At 39.8% G+C, this 16,012-nt stretch overlaps 1 protein-coding gene across 13 annotated transcripts in view; it reads right to left on the bottom strand.

Annotated features, from left to right (window-relative positions):
* The window catches only part of EHBP1 (EH domain binding protein 1), a 232,705-nt gene that overhangs the window by 30,755 nt on the left and 185,938 nt on the right, over window positions 1-16,012 (bottom strand). For 7 of the 13 annotated variants that reach the window (XM_075147594.1, XM_075147590.1, XM_075147596.1 and 4 more), the window contains 5 exons: window positions 15,542-15,658; window positions 12,235-12,362; window positions 9,439-9,580; window positions 9,182-9,288; window positions 6,347-6,470 (listed from right to left, as the gene is read on the bottom strand). In XM_075147594.1, the coding sequence (XP_075003695.1) occupies window positions 6,347-6,470; window positions 9,182-9,288; window positions 9,439-9,580; window positions 12,235-12,362; window positions 15,542-15,658 (618 nt within the window). The remainder of the gene's footprint in view (window positions 1-6,346; window positions 6,471-9,181; window positions 9,289-9,438; window positions 9,581-12,234; window positions 12,363-15,541; window positions 15,659-16,012) is intronic. The other 6 variants (XM_075147589.1, XM_075147598.1, XM_075147600.1 and 3 more) reach the window with 4 other exon arrangements.

The raw sequence follows: 16,012 nt of genomic DNA, 5'->3' as shown, positions 1-16,012 counted from the left end.
AGACTTTAACTCTCCTTTTTCAGATCTTCTCATTTAGAGGACAGGACACTTCTGGGCAGGGTCAGGCACAGATAGACTGCAAGATCTCAGTGGCTTCATTCTCATCTTAGAGCAGCACCACAAATCCAAAATAACTTCAGTGTTGTCATTAGAGTTGCACTAGGTAAAGCAGCAGCATGGAAATCACAATCAAGGTGAACGATGGGCCAGTGGAAAATGGAAATGATTAAAAAAAACCCTTTACTGTTTAAGATTCACCCTGAAAACAGCAAATACAAGATAGCTGTCAATATACAGAGCTTATCTGCCCGTGCAAGATTTTACGATACTGCATTTAGCTAATGTGGCTAATGAATGAAAACAAACTTGACAAAAATAAACCCATGAGGACAGTTTAAAACAATAGATTAAACCACCTGCATTATTTCCTGTGCAATTAAGCTCTACAATTAGTATACAGTAGGAAAAATACCAAAATGGTGATAGTATCGCTTATCTGGTTCTCTAGTGAATCAAATTTACAGCCACCCCCGCTGCACACCGTACGTTAACTCTTTGCACCATGGGTATGTACAACTCTGAAATATAAAATTAGTTGCTTTTGAAGGACACTGAGCTCCCTCTGGTGAAGGCATAACAAGTTTATTAAGTAAGCACCACCTCTGGAAGTATAATCCCCTCTGGCTTCTTCCATGGAGTTTATTGGTTCAGTTTTCCTAACCATGAGCATCATTAGGGCAATGCAGTAATTAAGAGTTGTTAGAAAGTGAATTCTCAAACTGCAGATTAGAAAATTAAACTATTTCCTGATTACATATTAATGGAGCACAACAATAGCAGTTGCCATAAGCTTGGAAGGCAACCAAGGGATAAATCTGTGTACTTAATTACCATAAACAATGGCTGCATAGAAATGAAGTTTTATGCACATTCCCTTCTGTAATATGTCTGATATCAGTACACACTTGACAATTCTTGTTCAATTATCTCTATTATTTAATGCGCTGTGAACGGCTCTGTGTAAATAAAATTAACCACCCCAATTACTTTGAATTCATCTAGGGACAACGTAATAAAAAATGTGAAGAATTCTGTATGCCTATTAATCTAAAACATTACAGAAGCTTTCACCAGATTTTCTTGTCTATATTTATTTTGTCTACATTTATTTTAGTGCACTGCTAATTCAATTACATTTACCACCAGTGGTCAATCATCAGCAGCAGAGGGTTTTTTTTTTATTTCATTAATCCTTATACAGTACCACAATCATGCTCATCCATTGGTAAGGTACAGGATCTCATATGGAAAATACAAATATGCTTCTACTTGAATTTGGGAGCTTGCAGTTAATCAGAAAAACAATTAAAAACACTTCATACCCTGTGGTCAGATAACAAAATATCTGATAGCTGCCATTTTTTTTTCAAATAGTTGTTTTTGCAATTAGTGAAGAAATAGTGACCGAAAAAGAGCTAAATTTAGATTAGAGATTTGTAAACTAGGCTTCTTTGTTTTTATTTTAATTGTATTATGTGATAATTCTGCATTTTAATTGGCACTTGGATATCAAGATGATAAGACACCTTAAAATACAATGACAGAAGAATATGCAATGGAGAAAGACACTGTCAGAAGTAGAGACAAAACTATTTTATCCATAACAGGTTAGGCACAACATGGGTAAGTACAATCCTGAAGAAAGCAAGATAATCCTATCCCTGTCATAGTTTAATATCAAGCCATTATAATAGAGGAAGAAGGGAAATCAATGATATTAAATTATATGATTTTTATACTCAGTCATACAACTCATTCCTCTTACGTGAACCTCTGCGCCGCGTTTTCTCTAACCACTTGCACCCACCGAATTTTTTGTGATGGTATATTTCATACGGCGTATGTTGCAAAGCCCCTTTCATATAGGTAACTCTCACATATATCCAGACAATGATAGCAAAACGTGCCATTGGCTTATTCTACGGAGTTCAAGGCACTGAAGCACTGATTCCCCTCACAGTTTTGCAATGTACCAGTAAACTACATTTCACCGGAACAAGGTGAGATTACATTTTCATTTTAAGTGCAAAGACCAAGGACTGAGTTTACGCCACCAGTGGCATAAATTACTGGATATTAATAAAAGTGTGACTATTCAGATTCAAATGGAAATCAGCAACCCGGGAATTTTAATAACTTTTATTGTTTCACACATCTTAGAAAAGTGTTTCTAGTCAAATCATGAGCAGCTGGCGCTGGAAACGCAAAGCTTCAGCCAGTTCCAAACTCTTTGCCTGGCTGACGAACTTTGAAAATATCAGCTCCCCTTTGGCCAAGACCCAGAAACGCGGCTTCCCCAGCCAAAAAGGCTGTCTTGCAGGGCCAGAAAATGTCAATGCACGTGCAGACGAGGACCTGGGCTTTCTTCCTACATCCCCATTTCCGTTAGGTGCCCTTTTCCTAATGCAGGGCAGAAGATGCAAGGGCAGCAGTGGAAGGGGTCCCTCCACAACCCAGGTTGCATCCTAGAGATTGGACCAGAGAGCATCATGTCAAGGACTCCTCTCCTCCTGGTCCGTGGCAGAAAGGGAGTGGGGCATGGAGAACCGCCATGATCCACTCCTTGCAGCTACCCACAGCCACTGTTGCCCTAGTAAAGCTAGAGTGGCATTTTCCAACTTTTATTTGCAATCCTAAGTGCCAGAAACTTTCACTAAAAAGCAAGCAGAGTGTCTAACAAAGTCAAACAGTGCCATGAGCTGGAATCTAACCAAGAACATACATTGTCTATACTTACAGCTGCTTCCCTTTTGGTGAAAGCTATGAATTCTTCCATATTTACCAAAGCCTGCGTTGTCCAGGGGTTAGTCACTATATCTTTCTGGTTTTACCACTAGTCCGTAGTAAGGAAATTCCCACCTGTTTTAACGCCTTGATACATGCGAGCAGGAGACAAAGTATCTTCCTGTGAAATGAATGTAGCCAGAATAGATATTCAAGCTGCAGCCTGAAACAATCCCTCCTGGCTGAGCAACAAAAAGGACTCTCAAACTAGAGGATGAAGAGCTGCCAGGTGGCAAAGAGTCTCCCCACTGGAAAAAAAACACCCCCAGTTTTTGCTGGAGGAGGATGAGAAGGAAGAGAGAGAGCTTTCTTCCTACTAAAAGTCTAATAAAGAACAGGACCAAGCACAGTGGAGAAGGAAAAGATGGTCCAGTCCCCAGGAGACACAACAGGGATGAGCAGACCATGCTCTACCTTCTTCTTGAATTCAATTTCAAGGCAATGACTAAGTCATGATGTGAGTCTCCGAGTTGCATCATTTATCTTGTATGGTTTTGGCACACGTGGAAACAAAGCTGGAAATTCCCAATACAAAATGTGCTCCTCTGCTCATGGGGACAACCATCCGGCAAACATTTGTTAGGACAATTCAGTGTAAGCCCTTCCCCATACAGTTGTACAAACATGGCACCCTGCTTCAGCTGTCGAGGAACAAGGTCAGCAGAGACTCCTACTTGCCTGAGGCTCTCCCATATTACAACCCCAAGCAGTACAAAATTAAGAGAGAGATGTGCTTAAAAGAGAAGTTAATTATAAAACCAATTCATTTGTGGTTCTTGTCCTTCATGTTGTGTTTTCAGGATCTTTCAGCTACGCTTGCCCATGTGCCCTGGTTCCCAAAGCTTGCATTTTCAGAAAAACCAAATATCAAAAGACTTTCCAGCACACCTCTGAGAGCTGGCAGAATTTCACGTTTCTCATCTTTCTGGTATGTAACAACACCTAGGGGAGTATTTGCAAAACCCCGAGATCATCATCAACAGCCCTTCAGGGCTTTTCTAGCTATCAGGCTGTGGTTACTTTCTTCCTTTAAACTTGGCTTTACAGACCGCTTGGTGGTCTGTGGCAAGCTGGCAGGTCATATGCTGTTGACTCATCTTTTTTGTTTCCAGATTTCTCTCTCAGACAGTCAGACACTCGGGCGAAGCAGCCCAGACCCTTACAGAAGAAGCTGGGACTAAGACGGGGGCACAAGCTGCTTATTTGTCTGTATTAGGAATTATTTCCTGAAGAGAGGTAGGGAAGAAAAACAAGTGCCATCCTGACAAAGAGAGCCACTAATGAGATGAGATACAGCAGATCCTCTGAAGCAACTGCAGTGGTACCAGAGAGGGAGAGGGAAGGAGCAGGCGGGAGAACAGCCTGCGGGAGAGCGAAGCAGATGAGGAGCCGGTGGAAGGGGACTGCACATGGGGCACAGAAACAGAGCTGACACAACAGCGTTTTAAAGGCGTAGCAAAAACAGATGTTCAGACTTTTTTCCACTACCATATCACATTAAGGACTGTTAAAACCAAACAAACAAACAAACAGAAACGCCAAAAAAACCCCCCTCCTAATACTACTTTTCCACGTAAGCAATTGCAGTTGCCGCCACAGGGATGTTGTCTGACGACAAATGGGATATTGATTGGCAGGGGAGGTGGTACACGAGATAGGCTCTCTGTTAAGATGTGAACCATAGTTAGAGAAGTTTGAGAATCCCTACTTTCAAGGCTATAAAGTTAACGATAGGTAAGAAACTCCACTTTTCACGTTTTCTCCTAAATCATGTTTTTAAGCTGAGAACATAAATAGGATCTTTATCAAGGAGTTGTCAAATCATTTGTTTTACGTTAAGCCCTGAATGCTCAGGAAATGATCAAGAATATAAAAGTAACTTTTTTATTATGTCCTCTTATGCTCGGTAAAAGAAGCGACGGGTATTCATTAGTATTCCTGTTACAACCCTTACAGCTACGCTGTATAAGCCACTCTAGCTCTGCGCTAGACTCCCCATTTTATGCAGGATACTTAAAAGAAACATCATCTCATCGTTTGTATGATACAAAGAATACAGCAACTTTCTTCATACTTCAAAATACAAGAAATTAAAAAACATAAGAAATGTAGGAAATCTCTTTTAAAATGGAATAAATTACATAAATCAAATAATAACATGGTTATTAGAGTTTTAAAAATCCCCAAGTGCTATGCTGATGCCTCCATATGTATCTAGAGGCAGTATTCAGAGTTCATACAAGACTTGTGAAACATTGTACTGGCTCTTTTGTACAGAACATACGTTTCACAAATATAACAAAGTACACAAGAAAGTGCAGGAAAACATACACACATTTTCTCTAGCTAAATAACTAAAGGTCATGTAATGCATTTGAAAAAGTACTTCAAAAGACCGTAACAGGTAAGAGTCCTACTAAACAAGCATTCATCCAGGATGGAAATAGTTTCTGAGTTACTTGTTTTTGTAAAACTACTTTAAAAAGTCAAACCACCCAAGCACATGAGAAAGTAAATACATTTAATAAACCATCCCAGTATTTGGACGCATATGGCAAGCTCCCTTCAAAGTACTGAACTTTAACTAAAGTCTATTCATCTGTATTTCAAAACATAACACTGGATTCAAATCTACTTTAAAATCTGTTATTTCTGTTAAAGACAGGCTTCAAGTTTATAGCATCAGATATACATGTAACTTATAAAGACAATTTATCCACAAAGTAATTTGAACCGACTAACTTTTTTCCCCAAATGATAGGAGGAACACTTTTTGGACCTACGATATTATTTATTTTTGAAATATCAAAGCACCACTTGTTTCCAAGTGATGCGGTTAAACCTCTCCATCTCTGATGACCATCAGCACTTAATATCCATCTAACATTCATTGCGGAAGTCAAAACCATCACACTTTTAACAAAAAATCACCCATATACTTTAATCCTTTCAACTGCAGCTACAACACCAAGTATTACAGACTTTTAAAACCCACTGTCTTGAAAATAAATAAATAAATAAACAAAATAATTGTGGAGCGTCAGTAACCAGATAGTATTCTCAAATTTCAGTGATCTAGTCAATGGAGCCTTCCCCCATGTACTGTGCTCTGTTTCATGCAGTACATGGCTTTAGCTGGCCAAATCTTTTTTTTCCCACTGAATCAGTAGAACAGTGAAGATCTTACTTTTTTTTTTTTTTTTTTTTTTTTTTTTTTAAGCAGTGGCATATCAATGAGGCACAGATGTGTATTCCAACTCTGCATGGATGAGCACACTGTTCAATAGTGCTGGCTCACACGGTATCAGGGCAAGTTATCACTTCCCATGAAGGCACTCTTATCACCAGGGCCCAGAGAGGTGGCTGCAAATCGCAGCCTTTTTATTTTCAAGGCAGTTTTGCTGAACATTCAGGCTTCAAAGATTCACACTTCCAAAACTCTATAAGAGTTTGTGAACGCTCAATTTGCCAAAACTGTTTACAGTGTAATTGGGCACCGTACCTGTGTCCATGAGATAGCGAAGGCGCTTCTCCACCAGCGCGGCACGGGTGTCAATTTGCTTTTGCTCATTCTCTAGTGCTGCCAATTCTCCTACAACATACTGACTGGTGTCTTTGAACCCTTTCTGTTAAAGAGAACAAACAAGAAGAAAAAACATCACTTGTAAGTTGCATTTTTCCTTTCCACAAACACTTAGTAAGGCACTTACCTAAACAACCAAATATCATGCTTGCTACCAAAAAGCTAACACTTACATTTCATAAACTTTACAATTTTGCCAAATGTCCTTATTTGTTTATTAAAACACCCCAGTTTTTCTTTAGGGAACATTTGATTTTGCAGTTTTTTACTACCTGGCTGGCTTTTTGAAATTCCTCTAATTTATTTCTAAGTACATAAAAGCTGTTGTAACAAAGCATAATGAAAGGAAACGTAACCCAAATAAAGCACTATGTAACGTGCCACTTCCACTCCACTCAGGTCTTTTTTCAATTTTGAAACGCTAACTTTAGAGGCTAGAAGAACTAGCATAAAGTTTCTAATGACAATTAAAAAATGGGCTTTTGAGATGAAAACCAAACTGAGCTTGTTTGCTCCCTGGCTTGTTTAGCTCCTCTGGGTCAACTGTAATGCCGAGGCTCACCAGCCCAGGCTATCAGGCCTCTCTGGGTTTCTCTGACTGCAAGCAATTGCCCTGCTACACGGTGATCTGTAAAAATACCGCTAATTACTCTAACTGTGATTCTTATCCTGAGAAGTGGTGACAAACGGCACTGGGCAGAGGCTCAGGTGCACGGGGACTAACTCGAGCTGTCCTGCCTCTGTGCCGGCTCATGCTCAGCCAGGAGGCTGCCCTGGGATGCCAAGTTGATAAATCGTATTGAACCTTACCGAGAAAGCTGTGGAAACACTAACGACTCAAGTTTGCCTCTTGTACTCTATAACTTCTCAGCATTGCCCCGCAGATGACCACACAAATCTCCACATATTTCCAAAGCGGTTTGGCTGTCTCGCTCAAGAACAGTTATTTAGTACCTAACAAGTTATTCCCATATGGCTCAACAACTCTCACACAGTGTTTTGGCTGTACCGAGTTATTATGGGCTGTATACAATGCTGAAATGTCATTCCTGAAGCACGTTTTTGCATAAGTTAAGAAAAAATATTACTCCTTCCAAGTAACCCCATCCACTTCTTCCTCCTTCCTCCTACTCCTGCCCCAGAGCTTTGGAGAATGGTTTAAAGTTGCAAAAAAAAAAAAACCTGGCAAAATGATTCCATGTTTCATCTGCACTCTGTAAAGGACGCAACTAAAATCATTGTCCTTTCGGAACAGAAAAATACAGGGTTTTTTTTTGTATGAGGCTTATTTCCCTACTGGAGCCTAACTTGTTGCTGCGTAAGGGTCTCAGACACTTTCACCAGACGTTTTCAATTGTTCTTCTGTAAATGTGTCTGAAACCATCAATTCAGCTTCATATTATTCAGGCAACAGGTATAATAATCACATCAGCATATTATTTCGAATAAAGACATGTTCAAAGTGAAGGCTAATGGCATGTCTGAGCTCCCAGGACCAGTAACGAGCACAGAACTTTGAAATTTGGGGTATCTGAATTTAAGCACATTATGCCCCCATTAATTCAGTCCTTCTCTTCCTACATAACAGCCAACAGTATCAGCTCTAATGGAAACCCCTTCTCTACCCGTCGTATAGCCAGAAAAACAACAACAAAACTCCCTGAGAGCCTTCAGAAGAAAAAGCTCTGAAGAAAAAAAAAAATCAGTCTGGGGAGTCGAGGTGATGTGCAATATATTGCCTTTCATCAACTATAATTAACTGAAAATAGTATGAAAACTTCCCTAATGTCAGCATGCATAATTGTTAACAATTGTTATTAGAAGATGAAAAGAAATGCTGTGTCAGGCTGAAATATCCCAAGAGTTCATGTGTATCATCTGCATATATAATGTGAACTTACTGTGCCAGACCTTTTCAGCTCTGCAAAAGTACAACTGGGCTAAAAAGAACTCCGGTTCGTAAAAAGTTTGATGTTTTGGTGTAGATATGACAGTGGTACAAAATCGCTACTCAGCTCTAGATTGCTTCAGCAAAAACGACAAACGTGCTTAGATAAATTGTGGAGAGCAACGAACGACCACCATCAAAGGCTGTGTTGTGTTTTCAGACAAAAAAAATTCAGGTTAAAACTTGTTCTTCCTGCTTCTGTCCCGCAGCTGTCCATCAAAACCAGCTTTCTCCCTGCGGTCTATCAAATATTTCCCTCACAAATCAATTTTACACATGATCAGCCCATACCCCTACTGAGCTGAACCTCCCCGTTAATTAAGTGAAGAAATTACCATATATATTATATTAATGCAAACATCATTCAGCTAGTAATTCACGGCTGATCTGGATAATGGAAAGGTTGAACACCCATTAACCCAAGCCAACAAAATGGGTTGGCTGAGAAATTCTAGCAGGTCTCATGTGACTCTTCCCTCTAACTGCAGCTCTGCGGTATCTGCTATTGTAATAATTAAAATCCTCCCGGTAGATCAATACTGGAATCTCTTTATGGGAAGTGCCCTGATGGAAATGTCTCAAGGAAGCTGGGGCTGTGGAACTCTGAAAAATTCATTTTTTTTATCTGACAATTATCACCACACTGCAGACTAATTCAACAGTGCACCCCTCTCACTCTGCTTTGAATGCACTGGAGATTGACATCTAAAAAAACCTAACATCTCATTTTAACAAATAAAGGCACTATTTCCACATACAGTTTGGAATTATCAGCAATCATGAAACCAGACAAAAAATTAATATACATTAAGCACTTCATCTTCTGATGGCTTCCTCTGAGTCTCAGTTATCGCAGCCTTCTCCTCATTTCCTCTCTTTGTATCTTCCTGTATTGATCTCTGCCTTTTCATCTCTTGAAAAAAGGGGAAAGACATGTAAAATTATTATAAAGCTTGATATTTATGTATTGAAATGTGGACTTACATTATCGGGTTTTCATATATTTATTGTTAAATATTATTAAATCATAAGATGGGAAAACAGGTTTTATATTTTCTCCTACCTGGTCTGCTCTCCACGTATTGACTGAAAGACTGGAGCTGAGTTTTTCTGATGGTAGAGTCCTTGCTGAACACAACGGGATTTCTAAACCGTTCTGCTGCTTTTTGTAATCGCTCAGCACGATGTTCCTCTGTTCCATTCTGCTAGGAAAAAAACCAGACACACAACAGTTTCTTTTGTTTACAAACGGGAAGACACGAATTCGAAAGGTACGTTTCGGCGAGGGGACAGGACGCAGCTTTTGCAAAGAGGATTTCACAACTCGGGCTGCGGTTTATATAGGATGAAAGTATCAGCTGCGGAAAAAAAGGAGAAGAGTGATTAACTTTTCCTTTTTTTTTTTTTTTTTTAATTTAATGTGTGGTGGCAACGACTGGCTTTTTGCTATGTGGGCACCCTCCTGCAGGACACTCTACTTACTTAACAGCCAGACCTATTAATTGTGACCGGTATTTGCCAGCGATTCCGATTTTCAACGAAAAATCACTCCTTTGCAACTTCGATTTGCCAAGCGCTGCGCATGCTGCTGCCAAGTAGCGGCGTCTCTACCCCTGAACACGATCTGTATCGTTTTAAAAGCGTGTTGCCTTTAGCCTCTCTCCCTGCCCGGTAAAGAAATCTGTCGTTTTCTGTAGTCCCACAGACTTGTATGACAAGAAGAACTAGTTTCTAATTTTATGCCCATTGAGATAAACCACTAATGCTGGATGAAGGCTAAAAGGTAGGATTATAATACTACCCCACTGAACTGCATTTCATCAGCTATAACTTTCCAAAGCCAGATTTGTAAGTAAGCCCTTTACAGCTAAGGAAACTACAATTATCTTTTCCAGGGCTTCCTATGTTAATACTGGTAACAAATTCAAATGGTTCTATCAACACGAAATATCCCAGAAGACTGAACCACCGCAGCGTGTGGAAACTGCAGATACCGAGGTGCTGTGTACCAAACAAATATTTCATTTTATACCTAATCTTTTATTATTTTTATTAAGTGTTTTGAAAGTAAATAGGGAAAGGCTAAGATGCATGACTAATAGCTAAGCCTGCTGAATGCTGAAACTGGTTATCAAAAGCTACCAAGACTTTGCCCTTCCTCTGCATTGAGACAATCGGTAATGAGGGAGTTCTCCAATGGCCTATTCTCTAGCCTCAAGGAGGCCGGGGATACACAATCCCCAAGGGAAGGTAACAGTTTATCCTTTTCCACAAACACAGAATGCCTCATTTAGAAACGTGTAAACTGCATTTTATTAAAAAACAAATCCACCTCAATGCCGAGAGCTCCATGAGAACAGATGGACACCATATATTCCTTATAATGCCGCGTTCCAACTCTTCCTTAGAAAGATGTACACAGAGATAAACTGTTAAGTTGCACCTTTTGTGGGAGTACCTTAAAAAAAAGCAACTCCTCCATGGAAGCTTTTCATAAAGAGAAATACCATTTTCGTCAGGTTAGATGACACCAAATTACCCTAAGAGGCGGCCCGTGTGTCATTTGTCGAATTAAGCTTAAAAAAGTATCGCTCATACGCTCTGGATGACTTTTCAGCTCCACTAATCGGGTGGCTATGATTCTGGTTAAATAAAAGGTGGTTTCCTGTTATTAGCACAATAACCATCTGACAGCCTAAACCAGGGTCTTTACCAAAATAAACAAACATGACTAATTTTTTAGGCCTGGCAACATGCTAAAATATCAGTGTGATTAGCCAGTAAATCCCATTTTAAGAAACCTTTTTATGACTGGGGACTTCTGCCACTTTACAAATGTATTCCTCTAAGCCCACTAATTCAGTTAGCCTTTTCAATCCATTGTATTATTCTTGGGCCAGCTTCATTTTGCATTAAATCCACTGCAGAAAGCTAAATTGAACGCAAAAATCAGACTTGATCCAGGCTTCCTTTTGTTCAAAGATAGAGACCGAAAGTCCTCTGCTGCTGCCACACACTTTCATCACCAATTTATAGGAACCGACAGTGTAAGGGAAAAGCAATGAAAGTCATTGTTTTGGGACTTCAAAGCATCTCTGTATCTGGGGAAGGAAATCCTTTCAGTCAGCAGTGCTTTCCCCCCAGACTGCAGGTGGGTGAAAAGTTATACCCAACTGGAAGTGCCCCAGAGCCACAGGGATATTAATGACATACAGGGACTATTTAAAAAAAAAAAAAAAAAAAGAAGAAGAACACAAGGGGTCTAATTAAGAAAATGAAATGGAAAATTGATTGGTGTGCGCTTTACGCTGAAGTGGTGAACATTAAGAATAGGCAAAACAACCACATACACCACATACTCGTGTCTATTTTTCTCAGAAGCACTCGTTGTCAAGCACCCAAGTATGTATGCCTTTAAAGTGTACCACGGCTTAATTTTAATGGAGGAAAAAAAAGAGGGTCAGGCTTGGGAGAGAAGCAAATCACTGAGAGTCCAATCCTGCTCCTGTTAAAGTCAGAGAGAGTCTTGCTGCTGATTGTACCAGCAGCAGGATGGAGCCCGTGCTGTATTTCTGATTTAAGTGACAACCTGAGCAATAAGAACTGAGAAATGCTTCTTGTATCTCTTACTGTTATGCCAATGACAAGTATCAAGATCAAAAAAACCAAAGGAAAATGTGTTGATTAATCAACAGGAAAAAAACAAGTGCATTGCAAACTATGCAACTGCACTGCCATGAAGATTTTCTGCATTTCTTACTGTGAAGGATTTGATAAAAAATCATTTTCCTCCTCACAAAGTACAAACCCGAAATCGGAACACACAGGTACTGAGACAAAAGCATTAATCAAAACTTACCTTAATGTCTTGCTCTGAACTATCAGTTACAGCTTTCTGAGCAGCACTGGAGAGTGAATTTGCCACCTGTGGCTGAGCTTCTAGGAGCTTCTTCAGCTTCAAATCCACCAACTTACTGTTTTGTTCTGCTAAATATGCAAATACCACATACAACAGAGTGAGATGCATTTAAATGCAGAGTCGCTACAACAATGTAGCAATTTAAAAGGTAGATTTCATTCACTTTGCTATCATTTCAAACTAAAAAAGTAAAAACTAGAAGGAAATTTTTTTGTGTGTGTGATTCGGATTGGTGTAGATTTGTGTAAACCTACACAGATAATGCCTAAGTTCTCTCAAAAATATAGCACTCAGCTGAACAAGTAAACGTGCTTGAAGACAGCAGATGAAAAAACACAAAAAGTGTTTACTTTAAGTTACTCCTAACCTGTACTTTGGTATAAAAACACACTTAAAGAGCCATTTATTTTAAGATGACATATAACAATTTATCACATATTCTAAGTACTGATAACCCCTCAAGTTTACAAACTACTAATTCATCCTAAGACTCCTTGGCACAGCTTCTCAACATTAAAATTTCAGTATCAAAAGAGACAGCTTTCTAGTAATATTTTACTATGACTTAGAGAATACGTTAAAGTCATGAGAGCTGTAAAATGTTTTGTAACTGCATTGAAGGGACAGATTCAAAGTCTGCTGAAGCCCCAAAATTTTTTTCATCAGTTTTAGCAACTTGGATCAGAGCCCAAAGAAATAAGAGTCGAGAATTTTACCTCCCAATAATGCTCATTCTGTACGTGACCGTTGACTATATGAATTTGTAACACACCTACACACACAGTTACCTACACATACACACATAATAAGGAGAAAGGTGTTAATAACAAACCACAGCGCAGATCTACGGAGCTAACCCTGGGTAGGAAGGCAGAATAACGCTGACGCAGAAGCCCCCAGACATACTCTACGTGCAGCACCATGCGAGAAATCGCCCCCGAAACAGAGCGAATGCAGCATCACCTGCGTATATTATGCATGTACATCTGGGCCTTGGGTCAAACACAGAGAAAATAGCAGTTGCTATGTTTTTCTATAGGCACAGCCTGAGTTTTTTCATTGCGGGCTGGTAACTTCTAGTTGGTGTGGGAAGTGGAGCCATGACTGTTTGGCCGCACAGCTCCTTCCAAGGTTTGGAGCACTCCGATTCATGTTAGCCAAAATATTTTTGGCATGCTGGCAATCCAATGATGCCTGCCTCCAGCAGCAATGGGCTGGGTTGGGTTATGACGAAGGATAGTTTCCCTTTCCTCTGGCACACCCAGTCAGGGTGCCCTTAATTGAGGCTCACATGTAAGTACATGCACATTCTCATGGGTTTATACATAAACATCATGTAATAACTATGATATAAGAGGTTTACATTTTATCAGATACATTCACAGCAGCGTATGGTAGCAGTACCGACAAATACAGACAGATGCAATATTTAAAACCAACAACTGGCAGTAAAAACAAAAAAAAGTTTTCTCTTCTTGAGAGAGATGGGAGAGACTAAGATTCAGGAGTGGAAAAATTAATTAAGATGGTCATAATGATCCCAAATGTGAAATGTCCCTTACGGTTTTGCGTTTAGGTGCTCCCAGGAGATTCAGCCATGGTAGAATTGGTATGAATTGGCAGAATCCCACCGAAATCTGCATACGCTGGTTTCAGTCAAAGCATCAGACTGCTTTCTGTATTGTTGCCCATCCCCTTCCTTACTCATTTGCCCCTCTGGCTACTGTGCAGGCTGAACTGCAAAATGATGTTCCAGGTTTTTTCAAGAATGTCTTCCCATGGTGGAGATAAAGCGCTGGGTAGTGGGTTTGTACCCCTGAGAAATCATCTCTCAGGAAAAAAGGCCCACAGAAATAAATGTTGGTAAGTCACTGGGGCTATGTGACAGGAATATTCGTTTACTGATTTTCTATTTCTCCTAAAATGAACCAGTATTTATTGCAAAATTTTTTGACAAGATTCTGCTCTAAATCAGCTTAATTCGAATGCTGGAAACATTACCTATATTTTCTTATGTGTTTAGAAATCCTCAAATATAAAAAAATAAAGGCCATGACTCAAATCTTTCGCATTCAAAAAAGACTAGAAAGAAAGTGCTATATACACATCCCTGTCAGTTGAATTCATAAACAGCAAACACTAAACGAAGTCTTTTGTTTTAATATTACGGGCTACAAACTTGGGTCCAGTTGGCATGGGCAGAACCAAGTCAGAGGATGCTATAAGAAGTTCTCTCTTGTACTGCCTTTATCCCGATGCTGTCCACTGCTTGCCGCACTTCTCCGGGCTCGAGCTAACTTGTAGGGAGCAAAAACACCCTGGCGGAGAAGCACACCGTGCTACAAAGAGGCCCTCAGCAATCCCCAGGGCTGCTGGTAACAGGCAGACTTGTGCAGAGAACAAACTCCTTCAGTAACTCTCTGTGAGCAGAGGAGCCCCTTCCTGATGGGCAATTACCCTCACATCTTTGAAGATCTAGCGCTTTTTTAAACAAGCATCTCCCTTGTAAGATCCTGACATATTTATCATCGATGGAGGAACCTGAGCTCCAGTTTTGCTCAATTACAATTTTTGAAAGGGCAAATACTGCTACTGTGATTTATTATTACTTGACCAGCATGTGCTAAGATTATACAAGCATTTCTACAAGAATATAAATGCTTTTAAAATGTGTTCTCAAAAACCTATTACTTGAACTTTGTAAAGTAAATAGGACTAATTCTGTTCAAATTTATACCTCCATGTCCCCACTGGAGCAACAAGGTATAAATACAAGAACTGATCCTCAGGAAGGAACTGGAGGGATACCAAACCTACATGGAAAGAGGCGTGTTTGCTGCTCTTCACTGAGCACATGGGCCAGGATGCCAGTGCAGAGAGCGGCAGCTGTACTCACCAACGTGACTGCTTGCTCCTCTGGCCTGCCTGCCTTGCTTTGCTGGGACAATCCAGGTAGGGTGATTTCAGGTGGCTCTGCTTTACAAATCTGGCCTGGGGTCCCCTTCCCCATCAAACAGCAAGTGACATTTAAATCTGCCATTGTTGGATATAATGACTTTGTTGCCGATTTTAAATTTCAACTAAACATGAATGCAACATATGCAAAAAGAATAAGCATTAGGGTTTAAAAGACCTGAAAAGGCACAAAAGAATAAAGCTATGACAGAGAGAAGCAGCACATCAGTACTTATATGATGACAGAGTGTTAGTCATGCAAAATAGACAAAATAGCCATTATTTAAATTACCCGTTGAATCAAGGTCATTTTCTAGGTTAGTAAGCTCATCTCCACCTCCAGTAACAGAGCATTCAGGAACCTCCTCGTTAGTATCTATCTCAATATTATCATCATCCTCATCCTCATCTGTAGGAACACACAGCATTAAGGTTAGTATTTTCTTATGAACATGCACCACATCACTAAAAAAAAAATGAATGCTTTAGAGAACAAGCTGAGTTATGATAAAAATGCAAATCATTAAATAAGTCTGGAAGGAGATTTCATTCTATCCACTCATGGATTTATCTTTAAACTTGATGCAATTCAATATACACACAGGGGGCTCTGCTGGAAACTCCTGCTACAATAAAGGTAGAGTCTGGCCTCAGCAATTGGCTGTTCTCTGCGCTGAATCTCTGGCTAACTCTGAAAAGCACATGTGCTTTCCCTTATAACTCAAGTCAAAAAAATTTCCCCTAGGCTCCCAGTACTCTTTAA

This window comes from Calonectris borealis, chromosome 3, assembly GCF_964195595.1.
Source record: "Calonectris borealis chromosome 3, bCalBor7.hap1.2, whole genome shotgun sequence".
NCBI classification, from domain to species: Eukaryota; Metazoa; Chordata; class Aves; order Procellariiformes; family Procellariidae; genus Calonectris; species Calonectris borealis.
Note: the sequence above shows the minus strand (reverse complement) of the source record. Positions and strands in the feature narration are given on the sequence as shown.